The sequence below is a fragment of the Papilio xuthus genome, unplaced genomic scaffold, assembly GCF_000836235.2.
Source record: "Papilio xuthus unplaced genomic scaffold, Pxut_1.1 DF826945.1, whole genome shotgun sequence".
NCBI lineage: Eukaryota > Metazoa > Arthropoda > Insecta > Lepidoptera > Papilionidae > Papilio > Papilio xuthus.
Genome location: NW_013531704.1, coordinates 105,748 through 127,132, shown reverse-complemented (window position 1 = coordinate 127,132; position 21,385 = coordinate 105,748). Strand labels below are relative to the sequence as shown.

General features: G+C 40.3%; 1 protein-coding gene across 1 annotated transcript in view; it reads right to left on the bottom strand.

Moving 5' to 3' along the window:
* Positions 1-19,362: 19,362 nt before the first annotated feature.
* Positions 19,363-21,385, bottom strand: part of SA1 (stromal antigen) — a 9,358-nt gene continuing 7,335 nt past the window's right edge. Inside the window, exons 16-17 of the mRNA XM_013316415.1 lie at positions 19,531-19,731; positions 19,363-19,447 (exon numbers count right to left, since the gene is read on the bottom strand). Coding sequence (XP_013171869.1) covers positions 19,363-19,447; positions 19,531-19,731 — 286 coding nt within the window. The remainder of the gene's footprint in view (positions 19,448-19,530; positions 19,732-21,385) is intronic.

Here is a 21,385-nt window from a genome sequence, read left to right as displayed (position 1 = left end):
TGTCATCCTTCTTTTTTATGATAAAAACGAATCAGTTTTACGTAAGTGTTTTGAAGTGTGTTTAAACACTGCCGAAACATTCTTTGATCGCTTCTTCGCTTTTACGGAGAGTTGTAAGGATACTTACGAAAGATGTTATTTCTGCGATGATACCTCTCGGAGGTGCACTATAACCACATGTACAAATGTAACAAAAGTCTGTTGTTATTTATAAGTTAAAATACTTACGTTTATTATTTCAACCTAGTTTATGTTCACCGATGTTCTAATAGCATTGCATAACGCAATGCTTTCTCACGCCAATTAATTTTAGTTCAATGTATTAAAATAATAGTTGTTTAAACCCTTCATTTTGGGGTGATGTAATGCAAGCAAGGCGCCACGGCCGGTGCAGCGTTATATAACCTACGTAACGCCCTCTAGCGAGCGGACACGCGGCCGGCAGCCTCGTCTGACTCATTGGAAACTCTGTAAAACCCAAACACCGATGTCAGCACCAGCCGGGGATGCACTCCCCCCCCCCCCCCCCCCCCGCCCACACCTCTCGATCCCTCTCCCCGCATACACGAACTCCCCCCCGCAATATTACTCATGACACACTGATGTCAACTGCTTTTCATGGAAATATTTTTTCCAGTGCTCCAAAAAAAACCTGTACTGACATCAATAGGATACGATGAAAACCCGAGTATGACTGTAGAGTTTACACTTACTATAGATATACTTTTATTTAGTAAAGAAAGAAGCAGCTGATGGTGAAAGTGCTCGCTTCATATGTCAATTATATCTAGCACTTACAAATATCATTTTTACTTGTATCGATTAAGTTGTTCGCTCCGAAAGGCTAGGTCGTCTCCTAGAAATGTAAGAAATAATATAAATATATATCCTGTCTATATATTAGATATCTGGAGATGTCTACACGAGACGTGCACATTATGACCATCATAACTTTTACAAATTACATTTTATATACAATGGAAAGATGGGGAACTTTCAAATTTGATTTATAATTATATTTTAAACGATTTCATCAATTTTCAGTTTATTGGGAATTTATGTAAATTTGAATTTGAGGTGCAAGCTGCACCGCGACACCGATGTCCGCACAACCACCCGACTGCCCGCCGCTCGCGCCCGCGCCCGCGCCCGTGCCCTCGCCCTCGCCCTCGCTGCATCTGCTGCATACCACTTGCATTACGAAAATTTTCACAACATGTAGTTGCAACACGATTTCATAATTACTATTTACCAATATTATAATTGATTGTATCATGCATATTGTATACATGTATGTACGTGTACGTGTACGTGTATGTAACTGACTACCTTAAGAATAACTTCATTCAGCTTCAAGTCTTAAAGATTGTCACAAGAACAATTGTATGCATAAAAATATCTCTATAAATTGTAAAAAGCACTTTATTGCGATGTTTTGAGAAACATACTTCTTTAGAAATGACTAAATATGTAGGTACATAATCTTATGTTATTATTCAATATTATGAAGAAACACTGGTCTCAGCTGATATATATATACATAATCGTGAGGTAACTATTAGACTATTAGTGAGCAGTACCTTGAGTAACATTACGCCTAATGACTCATCACTTTCCTCCGAAGCTGAGCGTGCCCGCGATGGCTGCGAGCCTCCGCCTAGGGTCACGCCACATTGGCGTGATCACTCGATAGGTTCGTTACCACTCGACAGGTTCGTTTCGTGAGCTCGTGTGGGGATACCCCACCATTCATGTGGAACGGAAACAAGTTTTCATTACACTTTAACTATGATACTATGTTAAATTCGCAAGCGATTACATGCTCCGGGAAATTTACGAGCTCCATTATGAGTGTGTCTTATTCCTTATCAGACCCTTCGTACACAAGGCAAGGTAAATCTTCGAATTTTAGTTTCTAAGTGATTAACGTAATACAAGGTCATAGAGGTTAATGAAAAGGCATGCGTCGCGGATGTTTTATCCTTTATTGGCAAAACCCATTTGTCAAGATCGTTGTGAGAAAAGCAGCTGCGATTTTTATGTTACAATTAGAGAGTATACTTATTTAATTCTAGAAAGTTCCTAAATGTAGACAGGTGTGCGGGCGCGCACAGGACCTAATAACTGCGGTGGTGCGATCTTTATTTGTTTACGGTTCGGGCGACGGCGTCGAGGAGGGGTGGGAGCGGGGGTGAGGCGCGCAGACAGCGCGGCGTCGGCGCACGTCACTTCGCGTCGCTTGGCGTGCTCGCTTGCGCCTCGCGATATTGATACGATTACGACCACATATCATTTCCTCTTATATCTTATAACCACAATAATATCCTTTAAATGTGAATAAACAACATGAGCAAGTTTATTGCATTATTTAAAAGATGACGTTGCTAAGGATGTTTTTTTTCCAAAATTTCAACGATAATTTAAAGTTAAAATATTAGGATAAAGTACTTAAAAAGAAATTTGTCGTATCCGAATCGTGTCGTGATCGCGCCGCGTGACGTCGGCAAGCGCTCGCTCTTGACACCGAGCGAGGTCGTATCCTTATATAGAACTAATTAATTAGCAAATCAGCTGGGCGGGAAATAAATCAGTCGTTCTTATAACAGTTAATAATGTTTTGTGCGTGCGTGTTGTGCGCCGCAGTTGGAGAGTGGAAACCGCATTCCTCATCTTCATTACTATAACCGCAACGGTCGCGAAGGTCAAAAGTTAGTGACACACAAGGGGAAATGTTTTAATTGCATTTGTTACATATTTTTGGTAAAATGAAGTATACGATTATATTATAATCATTATTTAGTTGCACTCACTAACATCTATTTATAATTTTTATTTAAATACAACTAGTTAGTTATTATTATTATTTATAACAAAACATAGTCACTTGATGCATCTCCTCGGCTCACATGTCGGACATGACGGATCTTAACGATTCAAATGTCACATCATAGCCCTGACTTGTGACATAATAATAAAGCGCAGCGGTGGTAAGACAGTGGTCAGCATTCAGCGGTCAAGCAAGCGCTGACAAGTTAAACAAGTATGCGCAGAGGATAACACAATATTGTATAATGTGGTGGAAGCGCCGCACGTCAGACTCACCGTCACGCGCTGTTTCCCCGCGACGCGTTGGAAACGAAATAAGATATTATTTCTTTACCTGCTTCCTCGTCGAACTGTTACCTTACGTTTCCTGTAATGTTTCATGTCGTGGCCTATGTCGCAGCACGTACGCGGGTTTACCTACATCACTATGAATACACGCGGCCTTCGGTCTTCCATTTGCAGTCAGGTAGCGCCGCACGCGCCGCCCGCGCCGCCCACGCCGCTGCATTCATATTATTTGCCTGATATATCAATCATTACTTCACATGACTACAAATTATTAAGAGCTTTTGGAGTGACATACAACACATATGAACATATTACAAAAGTAATCTAAACCGACTGTAAAGCTAAAATTACATTCTTAAAAAAAACAATTCGATTGATCGGCAGACTGGCCATCATGATGTTTCCTTGCCTAGCGTCCATTCACATAATGACACATTCGACGGCTTGAAACTACTTGTTCGATACAAGCGAAACTTGACAACGATCTAATTTTATAACTGAAATAATATAATAATAACAAGTAATTAAATTATTTCTTTAATAGTTATTTAACATAATATTTATTTAATTAAACATTTAAGCAAACATACTATCATATAGCTGTAGATACGTGGTGTAGGAATCATTGACGCGAATCTTTGTAGCGAATGTTGACGCGAGCTGTGCTGGTGCCCAATGTGAGTGCTCATGCGAAAAACTATAAACACATTTCAAGTAAAAAGTTCAAATGTCCTCTTTCTTCACACGCTCTATTGACACTTGCATCTTACAAGTTTAGTTGTTTTATCAGCGACAAGCTACATTAGCTGTAGGCTGCAGGCTGCAGACTGCAAGCTAAAGAGGTCTTTCCTCCTTCTAACCCATTCTAGAATTACCTGTTGAATGCAAGACAAAAGAATAATTCAGGGTGAGCACTCGACACCCCACGTGATCCCCGCGTGCGCCCCGGGTGCTCAACCCTTTTTTTTTTTTTTTTTTAAGAGGGTGAATGCGTACGCATACCGGGTGCCTCGGGGAAAGCCACTCCGGTTATGTGGGACTCTCTCCACATCCCTAAAGGGACAAGGAGCCTACCCACTAAACCCCCTCTGGTTCCCTCGTCTCACTGTTTACCGGGGTGTGGGCACATGTGAAATACTCTTCGCACACACCGGGTGCTCAACCCTAGCCCAATCGATACGTATAATGGTGTCACTCACACACAAAAGGCTCAACGAACAAAACCAGCAAATGGAGAAATAATAAAGTCATATTCTGTGTAAAAAAAAATCATTTTCCTCTAAAAAAAAAATACCTTAGAACTAAAGACAATCAACAATAATCCGAATCGCTTAGCTATCCATTATTATCCAAGAAAAGAAAACGTATGTCCTTATATAAAAATGAGTTGGTGCAAGTACAAGTAGAAGTAAGTGTGGTCTGTACGGTAGCAGGCAGTAAGAGTGACAGCGAGCAAACACCGTACAATATTAAGTTGAAACAATTGCAAGCGAACACACGACTAATACGCTGGTATCGCCCCGGTTGCCGCTCGAGGATTCCCACAAACACTTACGTCAATACGTTACCTCGCGCACCTCTACCCTATTAGGCCATACTGTACTACATATGGGAAACATTACATGAAAAATGACGCCATTGTGGGTAATTTTGTAATACTTACACATAGTATATTACATTTGAAATTATTTCTTTAGAATTGACAAATCACTGTTGTTCAAGAGAAACGCGGCGGATGTTTACATTGGAGCAGATGCACACGTCAATGTGGCTTTATCCTGTGCTCTGCTACTTACATAAGTTATCCTTTTTTAATGTTTGCAATATGCTTACGCATATACAACTTTACGGGGCTGAGAACGGAATATGCCGCACTCACGGTCGATAGCTTGTGGCGTCTTGCAAAACGACCCATTTTGTTCGCAACTCAGCATCATCGGAGGGGACGAAGATTGCCGATACCCAAGTCCCCGTAGAAAACAACTCGCCTTCAAGGCGATTAAATTTAATCATCCCAGACTATTATTATCCACAGAGATGGTTGTTATTGGAGATGGTTGCGGCTGTTGACTTGTTCGCGACTCCTGAAGCCGCCCGGTGACGACAAAAAAAAATTGTACCTCTGTTTTTATATGGACATCAGTTACATTCATTTCTTATTATGTATTTATTCCGTCTATAAAACATTTAATTATATAAATCGCCGGTACATCCTGGAAATTCAACTTAACAAGCAGCGCAAATATTCAATGCTTTCTGCCGAATTTCGGTAATATTTCCTTAAAAATGACGTTCATAGAATGACTATAGTCACCAGGATTGTGTCATATATTATTCTGTCGAAAGTAGAATAAGCTCACGAGGGAATATATAATAATTGAGTATTAATAATAATGTGTTAGAGCGAGGCCGCGACACACGTCACGTGTCGTGACACCTCACTCTGTAAGTGGCGACGCAACCGTATGTAATAGCAATGTCAATCTACATATATATCAAAATCTATGTATTTGAAACTTGGAAAGAATGTCTGAAACAAGTCATAGCGTAACGGAAAGCAGTAACAAGGCCGCGAGATGATCAAGTATCCGATAAGGCAGAGCGGGTGAGGCGACCGGTGACTCCCCGGAGGCGGCGCACGCGAGTGACGTCACGTAGGCCTCTGCTGGCCCAGCCCGCATGCATAGTGATCACACAATGAGCTGAACAGACATGATAACATCATATCATAACACTGTGTCGGATAAAACGCCGCGCTCAAGTTAACTTGCTTTAATATCTCCATTACCACGCTTACTATCTAAGTTATTCAACACAGAATATGTTCATCGTCACACTTCTACCCGTTAGATGTGTGCCGGCCGTGTTAATGTTCTTCATATTTAGTCACATTTAAAAGGAACTTCTCTTATTACAACAATATCTTTATTGCAAATCTGTACTGATATTGAAAGAGGAATGATTTCATTCACCTTATGTTTGTTTGCATCGCATACGCTCCGAAACCCACTTTAAACTACTATTCACATTTAGGAAGCTACACTATACCCCGCTAATAAAGGCTATTTTTATTACTAGTTATTTTTTTCCACGCGGACGAACTCGCGTGTAAGCCTTATTTATTCATAACTTCCATGTGTTTTAAATAGTTAGCTTTGTTTAAATGCTATCAGTATAATAATAATTATATCTAATAAAATCACATGTCATGAGAATGAAATGAGAACTGTCACTGATATAAACAATTGCATGGACCATGTGACATCTCTGCGCGTGCGCCGAGATGCAAGCTTATTTTGATTATCCACAAATTGTGACCAACGATCCATTTCTATAATCGAAACAAACCAAACAAGAATGTATTTATGGACGTAACAAATGAATATGCATATGAGATATAACCTAGCCAGTCCCAGCCAAAGCCATGAATAATTCATTAGTGGTCAGTTATTTATAAAGAAAACATCTCATAAACAAAGTATTTAAAAATAAACATAAATGTATTCTGACACGCAACGGTTTTGCTTGTTTCTGAACTTTGTAACTTAAGTTGGGTGTCGGTAAACAATAATTACAAGTAAGTTACATATTTTTTTAAGCTGGGCAAAAGAGTCGCATTCCTGCTTAGTTAGTCAATGTACACTGCGCCGGCGATACCTCACGTTGTATCACAATCGTGGCCAACAACATTCATTCAACATTGATCATAGTATAGTTCCGTTCATTCACTAGCTAGCCTAGCATGCGCTGTATGACTTACCATTGATTGCTCTTTTCATTAATTGTTTCAATTACGTTAACCTAACCTCAAAGTTAACTTGTCAATCTTAACAGCAAAAAATAACAATTCAAAAACATGAATATTTTAATGTTTAACTAAATAAAAAAAAATGTGTTTTTTGTGTGTCTTGTTTTCAAACAATGTGGTATAGCTATTGTTTGACAATGATGACGTTGTAGATATTAGTAAAAGTTTTTGAGCATTCCACCTTTGCTAAGCATTAATAATTATGTTATTAATCGAAATGTGTCTTCTGGAAACCCACATTATTTAATGACGTGCTACATAGTGTTGTGTAAATGCATATTATTACATACCAGCGTGATGTGACGTCGCGTAAAGCTCGAGACACAAATATTTGAAAACTGGATTGCGTAGGCACGCGCGGGAAACCCACTGTTGCGTTAGAATAATGCCTTGATTAAGATCAGCCTTGACACGTGGCCGAGCGGCGCCCAACGGACAGAAAATACTTTGCAACTTGATTTATATATTATAATTATTCATTATTTATATCAGCGTTACCATTGATTGTTGTTGTAACTGTTAGTTCGCAAGTTTGTAGAGTTATGTAGTTATACTTGTTCATAACATTGCACAACGAACAATAATTATTTCCATTAGTTCATCTCTCATACAAAAGACATCGCTTCGAAGGTCGCAGGACACCTGGTATATGACAATAATATCACACAAGTAAATCAATGCCCAAACATTAAAATGCAACAACGCCAACACAAGCTGCCTCTTTCAACATTATTGACATTCGATCCAAATGCTAAGTCTAAGTACGTGTTTGTATAGAATGTCGTTCTCTTAGTCAATTTTCACTGGCGTAACACAAAACAAAAATTTCGCTTTCTCTGTTTTATTTAAGTTAAATGAGAGAGACGACGGCCGTAAAAACTAACGGTTATCGTTTTTTACACATTCAAAGGAACTATGACAGATTTTCAAAGCGATCTATACGTTTTAGAGATGTTCGATGATCGAAAAACTATCAGTATTATATAAACCTAAGTATTTTTACTGGAAAAATGATTAATTATAACAATGTTATAAATGCACTGTGGTTAATTTCAATATCCTTGATTTATAACAGGGAACATCGAAATATATCTATACATTTAACTTAACAAAGTTACTTATAAAATAAACACACAGGAAAAAAATTCTTGACGTAAAAAACTTTTTTACTCTCGTACGTAAGTGACACTTTAGAGTTTAACATAAATCTCTGTGTAATATATAACTACGTAAGATTTTTACAAATAAAATGTACATCACAGGCGGGAGATGACGCACGCAAACATCATTTGTATCCAAAAGACATCTCGCCTCCCCCCCATACCCCCCTACCCCCCGACACCCGCGCAACTATACGTATTTGTCTTGACGCTAAAGATAACAATTGTAAAGAAGAAACAGAATAACTATGTGTATAATAAGTTTATTGAAATACTGTTATTATATAATGTCTTTAAACAAATATATTACTTGCAAAATGATAATTAATACATCAATGAAGTCCACATATTATACATGTATACGTATCTGTAGCCGCCGGGTTTCATTCATATGCAATATAATAGTTACCCGGTTAATGGTGATTACATTGTATTTTAACATCAGCGCCTGTCTATATAAGTCTCTGGCTGTCCACGTCCACGACTTCAACTCCAGCGCGACAGATAAGATTCATGAACATTTACCAAGTGTTAAGAAGAAAACAGATAACTACAGCTGGTGCCGCGCCTCTCGTGGTAATTCCGTGACGTCAGCCGACTCACAGGAACTAAAAGGGACCATCCGGCGCCGGCGCCATGTTTTTGCGGTCGCTTCCATTGAAGGCGTCAAGGCATACCGCAGGCCGCGGCCGCATTCATTCAGTTTTTGTGTGTATCTTTTATCTCGCATGCTGATTCATTGACCGCCGCAGAGCTTACTTACCTTTTCTGCAACAAATCTCTCTCACAACAAATAAAACTAATATGTTTTTCTGTTGCTTATTTATTATTGTCATATTTTTAACGGTTTAATATAACTTTATCCTATTTAACAGTATACATATTTAACTAGATACACTTTTAATAAGATGACAAATGTGATAATGAGATAGGTATTTGTTATATAAGAAGGAGCTATGTTAATTACGTTTTTTTTTATATGAAACCTATTGCAAATATAAAAATGATTATGTATCATACATGCACCGTCGACTAAAGCTCAGGTTGGACCCGGTCTTGAATTTAGTAAACTAAATTCATTTTATTTACACTTTTACTTAACTAAATACTCATCTTCAGATAATACTTTCAATGTAACGGTTCATTAAACAATTATTATTATGAAATCGCGTGAACATCGCTAATAGCCGCGTGACTCACAGCGAGCTTTTTGTTTTTGTTTGTTCAGATACCTGCCGCGCGGTGAACTGCGGCGTGAGCAGGGACCGAGCTGACAAACATACTTCGCACCATTGTTCCTAATCTGTTATAATCACCGTGACCATTAAGAAAACCATTGTTTGTATTTAACGTTTTTTTTTTGCAAGACAACGAGTTCGCCGTAGTGCCTTAGCCGCCCTTAGCTTAATAGTTTCCGAGTACTTTTGAAGGCAATGTGCTTAGTGTCGGCGGGCTGTGATTCATTGGCAGCTTGGCTGGCCGCCGTCCTGTCCTGCTCCTGTTCTTTACTTGCCCCCGCCTGCACCCTCAACCCCGCCCTCACTCCCGCACAGCCATCTTTTTCAAGTGTCAAAGGCAATTTTTTTTACTGACACGTTCCGCTCGCCGTTAGCATTCGCAATGCATGTTTTTGATCCAATTGCAAACTATACATATAAAAAAATGTACAAGGTAACAAAGATTGCACATTCACTTTCCAAAATCCTGCTGTAGATAATTAGTTTTTACATATAAAATAGTACGAGTATCGATTACTTATTAGCTAAGCTTAGCGTACTTTATTACCTAACGTCAATCGCATACGATTACTTATCATTTTATAGTGGTATAAATTAGAATCGAGGTTCGCGGGCCTTCAAGTAGTTACCGACGCCGAAGTAACCAGTTACACAAACAGTACACCACATTGTCTTACTCAATAACTAGATGTAATGTAAAAGACGTCGTAATAATTTCCCAGTGCGTCAGGATCCCGACAAATGACAGGCGTTCCTGCTGCGGTCCTGCCGAGTGACGCGCGCCCCCTGCCGGACCTCCGCGAGACGCCAGGACCAGCGCCGACCGCGGCGAGCGGGACTGTGCTGTCATAAATCGGACGAATTACGAATTCCCTACGCAAGTATCCGGGACTTAAATACAACAAATGATACCATATGGCCAATCTGTATTGCCTCGGCGTAGTGTTTGACGCAGATGTCTCACATAAATATTATTATGTCACTCTAGTGCTGTATTTACTCACCCTATTTTCAAAATCTTTGAAACGCTCCTTTGAATTCGTTAAACAGTGTTTAATATTATTCATGTTTACCTGACTGACTTGGATGACACTTTCCTGTGATATATGTGTACATAAAAATCATGAAACCTAAATCCTAGCTATTTTGATGTCACAACATTATAAAATCTTATTACATTAATATTCATGAAAATTTTTTGGAGTCAAATTAGCAATACGGTTTATAACTAATCTGAGGCAGCGGTTTTCGTATCATTCTGGGCTCTAATAAATAACATGTAGCAGAAGAAGCAAGTACGCGGCGGCGGCGGCGGGGGGCGTGTGACGTGACGCGGCGAGATGGGGCGAGACGCGACGTGACGCGACGTGACGCGATGTGACGTCACGCGGCAGCGCACGCGCGCGATCGCACGTCGAGAGGCCTTTGCCCTTGCCTGTCCCATTCGGCACGTGGCCGGCGCGGGACGGCTGCATAACCGGTTAATTTGTAGACATCTGAGACAAACGCGCTACTTACATATCCTTGGCGCGGGACCAGCTCCGGAATGTACAGTGAAAGTGACAATATTCTATTCATTGATTACGGAAATATGTTGATAATTCAATATACTTTTATAATCAAATGAAAAGCACTGCGCTTGTGCTAGCATCATCATCTTGCAGATTTGCGGCCATAGAACAATATGAGTCGTTAGATGTTATAATGATTCACCCGATTATTTCGCTGTAGCATTTATTACCTCGTCTCAAACGTTAACTCTGTTAATTTGCTTTCACTGTTATACAGTGAATCACAGTTCAGCAGGAATTGCCGCCTCACTATTAGATGAACTTCTAATATTTGTCATTAAATAAATAAGAGGACCTTGACGACACCCAGCCGCGGCCGAGGCCCGTCGGGATGTCTGTACGATCGTCCGCACTCTCCAGCTGGAGACACTTTTGTACGAGTCATTCTCACATTTCTGTTCACGATGACGAATGTTATAATCGAAATATTGGCTCTACTTATTTAAAGTACCTACAGGCCTTGAGCCGCCGCTGTGACTCAGCGGTGTCGAATCAAACGGCGCTTCTGATCAGTTTCAGAGTTCCCGTTACCTCGACATCTGAGGCCAGCGATTACGGTTTCATCAATTCTTACGAAGGCGATGCTGTATCCCGTGACCAGAGACACGCATGAGAATTCCGTGGTGAGGGAACAAGTATTGACCTAGATAGATTGAATGTTACAATATTCTTTGCTAATGGAATTTCAATTTGTTTTACATTATCCGATCAGTACATCTCTATTTATAAAATCTCTACTTAATTATCTCCAATATGAAAAAGATTGCAGAATCAGCATTCTGTCGAGACATCTAACTTTTGTTTATTAATAAACGTTAGCATGTGCTGTAAGTGCGCAGTTTATTTTTATGTTTGTTTTGAAAATAAGGAAGGCGAAAGGATATCTACTTATAGTTTATAGTTCGACAAGGATCGTGTGCGACACGCCGCGCGCCATGTAGATATTGCTATAGGTCCATCTGTTGCTGAGTTGTTTCTAACATGATTATATGTTATGCAATTTATCAAAAAAAAACAAAGAAAAGGAAAGCCTGTGCCCGGATTTTATTAGTCATAATGTTTTTGTGACAATCATAAGTATTCACTTCACTATATAGTTGTTATATATATATCGTCCAGTAGACAAATGCAATATCGAAATATATTTTGGCCATATCCTATTCCTACGTATACTAGAAAGTAGTTGGCGGTAGTGAGGGGGCGCGGGAGGGGGGGGCGCTTGTCATTTCTGGTAAGGTTATGAACGATAGGCTTATTTGTAATTATGTAAAATATATACATATGCAACTATTTACTTACATTGTGTTGTATTGTATATTTATGTAAAAAAATAACCTGTTTTTAATATGATATAAAATTGTTGTATGAGATTTTATAACAAAACACATGTTAACATAACATGAAAATAAATATGAATAATTTGTGGAAAATACAATTTAATTAATAAACATTAATATAAATAAATCCTAATTAAGTTGGCAACAGTAGATTTCATAACGCTGGGCGTCGCGTCACGTCGCGTCACGTCGCGTCACGTCGCGTCACGTCGCGTCACGTCGCGTCGGCAGGTTTTCATAACATTAGTGCAACCTGTCGATGAAAAAGTTGGGGCTGCCCGCTGACTCATGCTCTGACGAAGCCTCGTGTGACCCGCAGCCGCCGCCTCGCCACCCCCCGCACACCCCCCACACACACCCCGCACCTTCACCCACTCTTGTCTTGTAATTATTTGTTACAAAAATACAACTTATTGATTTTATAAATATTAGAATATTCATCTCGTTACTATACACACAGACCTACATACATCGAGATATCAATAGTTAGAAATATCCAATCCAATACTAAGATGAATTGTAGTACGAGTATTTAATTTATACTTTCAAGTGACACAAGCGTTGTATGTATTGCTACATATATAAATGTATTTTTTTATTTCCTTGTGAATATTAAATAAATTAGTATTAAATATTTGTTTATTGTGAGAAACATAAATATAACATAGGTTTGAATGCACAGTAGAAGGACGATGATGATAGCAGCGAAGTGTCACCTGCAAGTTGTCGCGTTGATGTCTTATGTACGTGCTCTCTGTCTGCACATACAGATGTATGTACCATTTGCTGTTAGAGGGGGCGCAGCGCAGCGCACACACACACACAAGTACACACATGATTAAATTAAAATGTACTACATTACTTTCGTTCTGTTTATTGAATTTCAAAATACTCAAATCAATAAGAAAATATGAATCAATTAAAGCGGAAACAACATGTCGATGTATAGTTTACAAGCATGCCGTTTTCAGTTTTTAGTTTATAGTACATAAAGGATGGTGCTATTTTAGTATAATTCTCTGTTAAAGGTCGGCAACGTATCTGTGAGCTTTTTTGTATTATCGCACTGTTCGTTTGCCCCATTCTTTAATAAAACATATATTGATATGTATTTGACCTTGCAAGTTCACGTTTTAATATCAGAAGTAATTTGAAGGGTAGTCTGAGGCAGACGTTACGATGAATTTACATTGATGACTTTGTTGCGTGTGAATGTTCTTTGTGTTTGTACAGTAACAAGTAACACACACAGGTACAAATCCCTTTCTGACTTTCTATATTTTTAGCTGTTTTTAAATGAGGTCTATGTTATAAAGTACATCTTGTTAAGTGCAGAATTAACATTCTACCAGAGACGTGACATACTGGATACATACATTTGCCTTTTTAGTTAAAATAAAAAGATAGATGCAAAAAAGAGTGGAGAGAATCGCGCGGGAAGTGAACACCGAGATGTAATCTCGAATAGTGCTCTATGAATTGAATAAATTAATGTGAATAATGTATATACTTTAGTATAAGTATTTAAAAAAAAGTAAAAAAACGCATTTTGTCTGCTCTCCTGCTGTTTTAATCACACGTCGTTTGATATCTTTAAAACAGTACACGCTCACAGACCAAGGAAAGGGTTTCAAATAAAAATAATGTAATATTTGCTTCATCATTATATTTAGTTAAAATAAATTTCCTAACAATTACAAATTATTTTATTTTATTTATAACATACAATAACACAATTTATATAATAACTTTATATAATTTAATTTTCAATTTATGTATTTACAACAACTGCGGTGACAAAAATTATTTAACAATATGTAACAAAGTTTGGCAGTTTAACAAAGCTATTATACAATGTTGTTCCTTGTGTTCCCGATGTTTCATATATTCAAATATAGCATTCCTCCGATACGCCTTAAAGGAACAATAATTTAACAATAAAAAGTTACAGCGATGAGAGGCGAATGAGACTTTCATTAATGATAACACATGGCGTGCAGCACCGCACTACACCACTGCTTGTGAGGTTTCTTTCTCTGCAGCCATGATGCCTTGCTTGGCTCATGGTATTGGCCAGCCGCAGGTGATAGACGCTCATTTTGTATAGTATATTTTACACTATTATATTTATTTTTATAAGCTTCAAAAGTAAATCATACTACTCACATATAAATATTATAAGTTTAACAAAGGTATAAGGATAGAAATGCATGCATTTATTGCACACTATGTACAATGTTAGGAAATTACAAAGATTTATAAATAGTGACAACAGTTAGATATTCCTTCAGGCTTGCAACATGACGATGTTATATCGAGCGGCAAGCGGCGAGCGGCGAGCGGAGAGCGGAGAGCGGGTGAGGCGACGTGACGCCATCATCCCAAACATAATTAGACTTAGTGTTAATTATATCCTTCTATTGTAAACAATTATAATATAATTTCCTTAAAACGGAGTTCGGAGTTTACGATCATTTAAGCTTTAGTTTTTTGCATCGCTGGGTTATTGCTGGTTGTAGGCAATATCCTAGCGATATCGTTGGCGCGGACGAGGCGTGTCGATCCACGGACCACGTTAACGTCTCATATAAGTTACAGCTGTACTAAAAAATTTAAACAATAAAAAAAATTGGAGAGTTTGTGATATCGAAAAAGTCATATTCTGAGAAATGGATGTATTTGCTTTAGAGACTTATAAGAAAGAGTGTCTGTGTGTCCGCAACTCCGCGCTTATTCCGAGTAATCACCGAAACGAATGAACCTATTTTGAGGCAACATTTATGTATTCATAAAATATATCCATCTGTATACAGGTTGTCTGGAACACTATCGATTCTTGTTTAGTTCTTTATAATATTATGATGATTTTACCCGACTTGCCTTTATTAAAAATTGCTTAGTTTGTCGCTAGACTTCTTGATAGTTGTTTTTTTTTACATTTAATATTTCTTTCGTTAACATTTGTTCAAATCTTAGTTGCATATGTCCGGGACTATATAACACTTATAATTTTAGTTGTAATGTGACAAGTAGTGCTCTGCCTACAACATTTGCGTATGAATTAATTGAAGGTAACGAATTACCGCACAAAATCTCGTATCGTGATGTCATAGTGAAGGTCAAAGTGGTTACAAAAAGCCTGTTCCACATTGGCCGCACTGGCTACATCACAAACCCGATCTCAATCCTAATTAAATATTAACTATTTATGTATGTAGATAACATATATATTACGACTCTATTATTATTTCGTTTATTGACTTTTATCACTAAGCACATGCGTTATGATAAAAGGTCAGTTATTAACAAATACACAAACACTTGGAATATTATTATAGTTGTAGTAATATTTACAGTCAAGTCGTTGTCTGAATCAGTTGCATCGGCATCATATGCAATAGCGACACTCGACCTTTTCATATGGACATATGTAATTTTATTAATTTCAGGTCACCACCGTCATTCAAAACTCCCTCCCACAAACTACTAAACACATATTAAATGAATAATGGGAACGTTTACATTGAATCATTTTTAAATCAGTGTCCGAAATTTAATTGTCCTTACTCCTCTTTTTAGTTAATAGGAAATAAAAAAAAAATCAACCTTTTAGTTAGTTCTTTAAAGTAAACATATCCACCACAACAGTGCGCGCTATTTCATCGGCAACACTTTAACATCGCGTAAGTAAACGTTCACGACAAACTCACGAAAACTTTAAAAAATCTTGCAAACACTGGCCACTTGTAGTTTTCTTATCGCCTAGTTTATTTGGCGTGCCGGCCGGCGCCATTCGCGGACCGGCGCGACGCCCCGAGCGCGCTCCGCCGCCCGCCGGCCAATGGGCATGTCAGCGGCGCAAGCTTCAACCCTCCATTAAACGAACACGACCAAGAACAAGGCCGCGAAGTTGACACGGTCACGGCACGTGAGAGCGCGGCGCGCGACGGGCGCGCTCTGCGAACGGACGACGGGCGCGTGCCGGCGGCGCGCGGCAGGCTAGCGGGGGCGTCGGGGCGCGGGCGGCGGCCCCAAGCGCCACCACTTAAATATCCCAGCGCGTGCCGACACCTTACTATTCGGCAGCTAATCTTATCGAGACCGCACGCGCCACCATGAGCCCAGCGCAGACAGCATTCCTCCTGATGGCCGCGGCGACGCTGGCGGCGGTGCGCTCCAAGCCGCAACCGGTCCCGTTGGAAGCAGCACTAAACCACACCGTGTGCCCCATCGAGGTGGAGGTGGACGACAACCCGGAGCGAGTGCCGCGCCGCATCAAACTGATAAAGTGCAAGTCCGACCCCAAAGAATGGTGCAAGCAGCAGGACATCCCTAAGAATGAGTGCTGCGAGCACAACCACCACGCCCACCGGATGGATTGCGTGCAAATTGAAGACGTCGTGCTGGTGCATTTCCCGGCCAACGCCACGACAAGTACCATGCACGTGGCCGTGGGCTGCGCGTGCATGGTGAAGCAGATCCAGAAGGCCCCCAGCGCATCCACGGGGCCGTGACACCGCCGCAACCGCGCCCAGCGCACCCGCCATAGTTCCTATAGTTGCCCGCGATATCGTTGTATAACTTATTGCGTGTGAGTGAAGCCGAGTACGTACTCCAACACGGGTTGGACGTTATTTATTTATTTATTGAACTAGGCTAAGTGTCGACCGGTAGACGGGCACATGTCGAGGCCGCGGAGGTCGCCGACGTGTGCTGAGCACGAGGAAGTGCACCTCCGTACAGAGGACCGGAAGCCATAACTTGTGATCTACTTGTTCTCCGACGGCTTGTTTTCAGGCATCGGTTAGATTAAGTATTTTTTATGTGACAATAAAAAATTAGTTAATTTAAAATTGTTTTTTCCTGCGTTCCCTGTTCATGACAATTTGGAGTTTTCTTAGGGAATAAGTAAGATCTTCTGTGAGGTTTAACAGCCAAGAAGCCTTGCAGTAAGACCTCTTCCTAGAGGTGTCTTCACTCAGATTGATATTAATGTGAGCACCTGTCCGGTGACGTGGAGCAGTAAGCGCCAGGCGTCAGGCTACAGGCTTCAGGCATCATGTTCACAGGACGACGCAACGTCGCTTCGGATCTAATGTGGAGGGTTTTGGAAGTGACGTACGAATTTACCTAATTGTTTAATTTTCGCAGAAGTTCTACAAATATCAGATGAACATAAATACTATAAAGTTAATAATGCAATTAATTAAAAATATATGTTTTAAATTTGAAAACCAAAATTAAATTAATCTACATCTACTTCTTACTTTCTTAATAAGATGTTACATTACTCAAATCTTTCCCAACATAACTAAGAGATTGATTTTCCAATTTTCCCTTAAATTCAACTTTCGTTAATTTTGTCCTTTAATAATTAACATTAGACACTAAGTGACGTATTGTCATTTTGTTTGTTTAAATAACGCAGCACGCAACGCTCGTATGTTCGCCTACATTCGGTGGCTGCAGGCGAGTCTTTGGTGAACGAACATTCATGTTTGCGAGTTGTTCAAAGACGTAAGCAACAGCACAAAATCAATAAATGGCAAGAGTGAGGGTCTAATTGCAAACAAAATAATAAAGTCTGCATAACACTACTACGTAGTACATAAAATACAATTAAATCTGTGCCTGTTGGCGACAAAAATGTTTAGTTTCAAATATTTATGGTTTATTTGAAAGAGCGATCAAAAAGGATTTTATTGTTATTGCATAGATAAAAAACGAAACAGGAAAATAATTTTAAAAATATGAAAGACGGATCATGTGCATTCAATGAACATTTCTTTAAAATTGTTTTAAAGAAATCTTTACTGATGATGAGATTCAGATTCACAATATTGATTTATTATTTATGTCTTTCAAAATAATTTATGGTAAATAATTGTACATTTTTTAAAATACAAACAAACGACTAAATGAGGCGTCTCAACGAATGCGCGATAAAAAAATTCTATAGATTTAGGGCAGCAATTTGTTTACTAACTAATCGTATAAGATTGACGAGACAGAATAAGGAAATAAATAAATGTATGTTTAAATCTTCTTTCTCTTTGTTTCATCCATTTCTCTTTGCCCAAAACCAGTAAGAGTTTCATACAATTAACTATCAACGATTAACTTTAACTTGTGTTAAACTTTCAAGAATTTAACACTTTAACGCTACTTAGAGCTGCTATATTGAACTCCTCACAATATCCTATCCATCTCTAAGTCCGTCTATTGATCAAGGAGCGCTTAAGGAACAAATTCTATATTTATTATCTGTGACATAGTCGTTATATTTATTGTGTAAGATGTATAATCTCCGCAGAGGGCAGGTAAATGCTGCAGATAACATACACTTATTAATACTTCAAGTTTACTTCACAGTTACCTGAATTCAAACTAAAGTTTATTCTAAAATACATAAACGTACTTTTATGTTATAGTTTCTGTATGTGCGCTTCGCCAAGCAAATATCACACTACGTATATTATATATTTTAACAACTTTTTGAAGCAATAAGCAATATTTACATCACAGTTTGACATTAGTTGTGGGGGCGGAGTGTGACAGCGGAGGACCTGGGGCGGGGCGACAGGAGCGCCGCCCCCGCCCCCGCCCCGGCCCTCGCCCTCGCCCGCACTGCTGCCGGTACATCCTGTCACTTACCGATTGGGAAATTGTTATTTTAACATCTCCTAGACTTTGTAACTATGGGAATCGTTCACAATTTGGGGTGTTATTTGTAAATAGTTTTTGGGATGGGATGTTCCATTTTGTTGATTGTCTATATTGGGAAAGGAATTATCAAAAGGCACTTTACAACCAAAGATACATTTATTCATAATAAATATTAGACGTGCCGGTGCGCCGATCTGCCGACTGCCCGTTTTGTTCAGCCGCGCCGTCCATTGCGCCACGCCACGCGCCGCGCCGCGCCGCTCACTTAGGGCGAGTCGTCGCGCGCCGGGGACGCGTCGCTCCTACAAAATGCTATAGATACTGCAAGGTATGACTTATCTTAAAGGGTGCGAGGGGTTTAGATATTCTTTAATATCGGAAGATCTGTGACTATTTACATAGTCGAGGGTAGGTACGTCTCACCCTCCCATAAAAGCACAAACTAGGAAACAAGAGCGTCTACGCGAGCTACTGGAGAGGATACTCAAAGTATACTGACTCTGCGACGCGCAGCTCCCCCTCGTCGGCGCTGCTGCGTCCGCTGTCCGGCGACCTGCACAACACACGACCGTCAGTCAATACCTCGCGCCGCGTCACCGAGCTGCGGGGAGCGAGCTGCGGGAGCGAGCGGGTCACCTGAAGCGTTCGCGGCGGGCGGCGGAGCGCAGGGCGCGGGGCGAGCAGTCGGGCGAGCAGGGAGGAGCGAGCTTGTCGAGCTCGTGGTGCAGGCGGCGGGGCGCGCGCGCAGCAGTGGCGGCGGCGGCGGCGGCGAGGCGGCGGGCCCGCTTGGCGGCGCGCTGCCGGTTGCGTCGCCTGCGCCGCTTCCGCAGCGGGGCTCTACACCGACACGGATGACTGAGATGGCCGCAAGCCTGCTCGATGTGCTCGCAACACAACTACCTACTCGTATGATACCGACTCCTCTATTATCATCACAATACAAATAAATGTAAACTTTTCAAAGATTCACACTATAAACGGTATTTAGCTTTACGTTGGTTATCGCGAATATATAAGCAATTGTTTAACTATAGTTACATGTATGTACGTTTTTATTTTTACATTTGTAGGTGGCAGTCAGTACATACAGTGAACGCATTATTGAACAGAAACGGGATTTAACAAGCATCTTCTAGTGTAACTCCCCGTGTCTGCGGGCGCGGTGCCGGCAACACGGCGGCGGGCGGACACTCTCGCCATCTCATCCTATTTTCGCTCAACTTATCGTAAGTTACAAAAAGTGTTATTATACTATTGCTATTTATTTTGTTTAGGCGTTGATATAATTAGATTGAGGGATTCCAAAAGTTCATAATTGCGAACCCCTGTCTAAAACTTACCGGTTTAGTTTGAACCCCTTCTGTTACCATATATCTTCTTCAGTTGCACAAAGGATGCACTCGGGTTTCCTGCACGCGAGTCTGCCATCACTGCTTACTGTTCTACGGCTTTATTTCAATATATTTACTGTAAGACCGGATTGTCGTCTCTATTTTGGCAGTGACCTTGTTTTTATTTAAAGGGTACGTAGATTTCGTGTGATATTTAGGTTTTTGTTGTGATAAAACTCACCCAAAGAGGGAGAGCGAGTACGCACGGAGATGAGTGTGTCTGTGTATGAAGGCAGAAGATGTCGGCGATGTGTTTGGGTTAGTTTGTTGGCGGCGACATGTCAGTCGAAAATAAAGTACTCTCCTTTATAAATACACATTTTATTATAAAAATATATAATTGCTATAAAAGTTTGCGGTCGAGCCTTTCCACCGCACGGGCTGTCGCCGGCCGGACACCGGACACCGGACACTCAACGTACCTCTTAACTAAATTAAGTTCCAATGTTTAATTAATAAACTAATCAGTAAAAAGGCTGTAGAACAAAAAATAAACTTATAAATATCAAATAATACACAGAATAAACAAAAAAATGCAAACAAAATTTATATGACAAGAGTAAAATTAAAATAATACAATGAATGTTTGTTAACATGAAGACAGCGACCGACACCGCAGACACCGGCAGACACCGGCAGACACCGGCAGACACCGGCAGACACCGGCCGATACTATTGCTTTATAATATGACAAGCTTTAAATAATAGTAACCCATTTGTTTGTATAAGAACAGATGAAACACGACGCAGCTCGACCACGAATATAAATAATCCCGTTATATTGCAAAATACATATCCAACTAATGTCATATTAATATAAAGGCACTGACACCGGTGATTATTGTCACATGTCGCCTCCTCGCGACAGTACATCTCTTCAATGTTGTTGGCGAGGGCGTGTGGGGGGGGAGGTGGGGACTCACCCGAGGTGGTCCTGGTCCGAGTCCGCGTGCTCCTCGCCCTCCTCCTCCTCGTTGTGTCCGCCTGCGCCTGCACCCGCGCCTGCGCCCGCACCTGCGCACACGCGACCTGCTCGTTGTATCATACCGGCGGGTGTGGTGGGTGTGGTGGGTGTGGTGGGTGCGGTGGGTGCGGGGGGT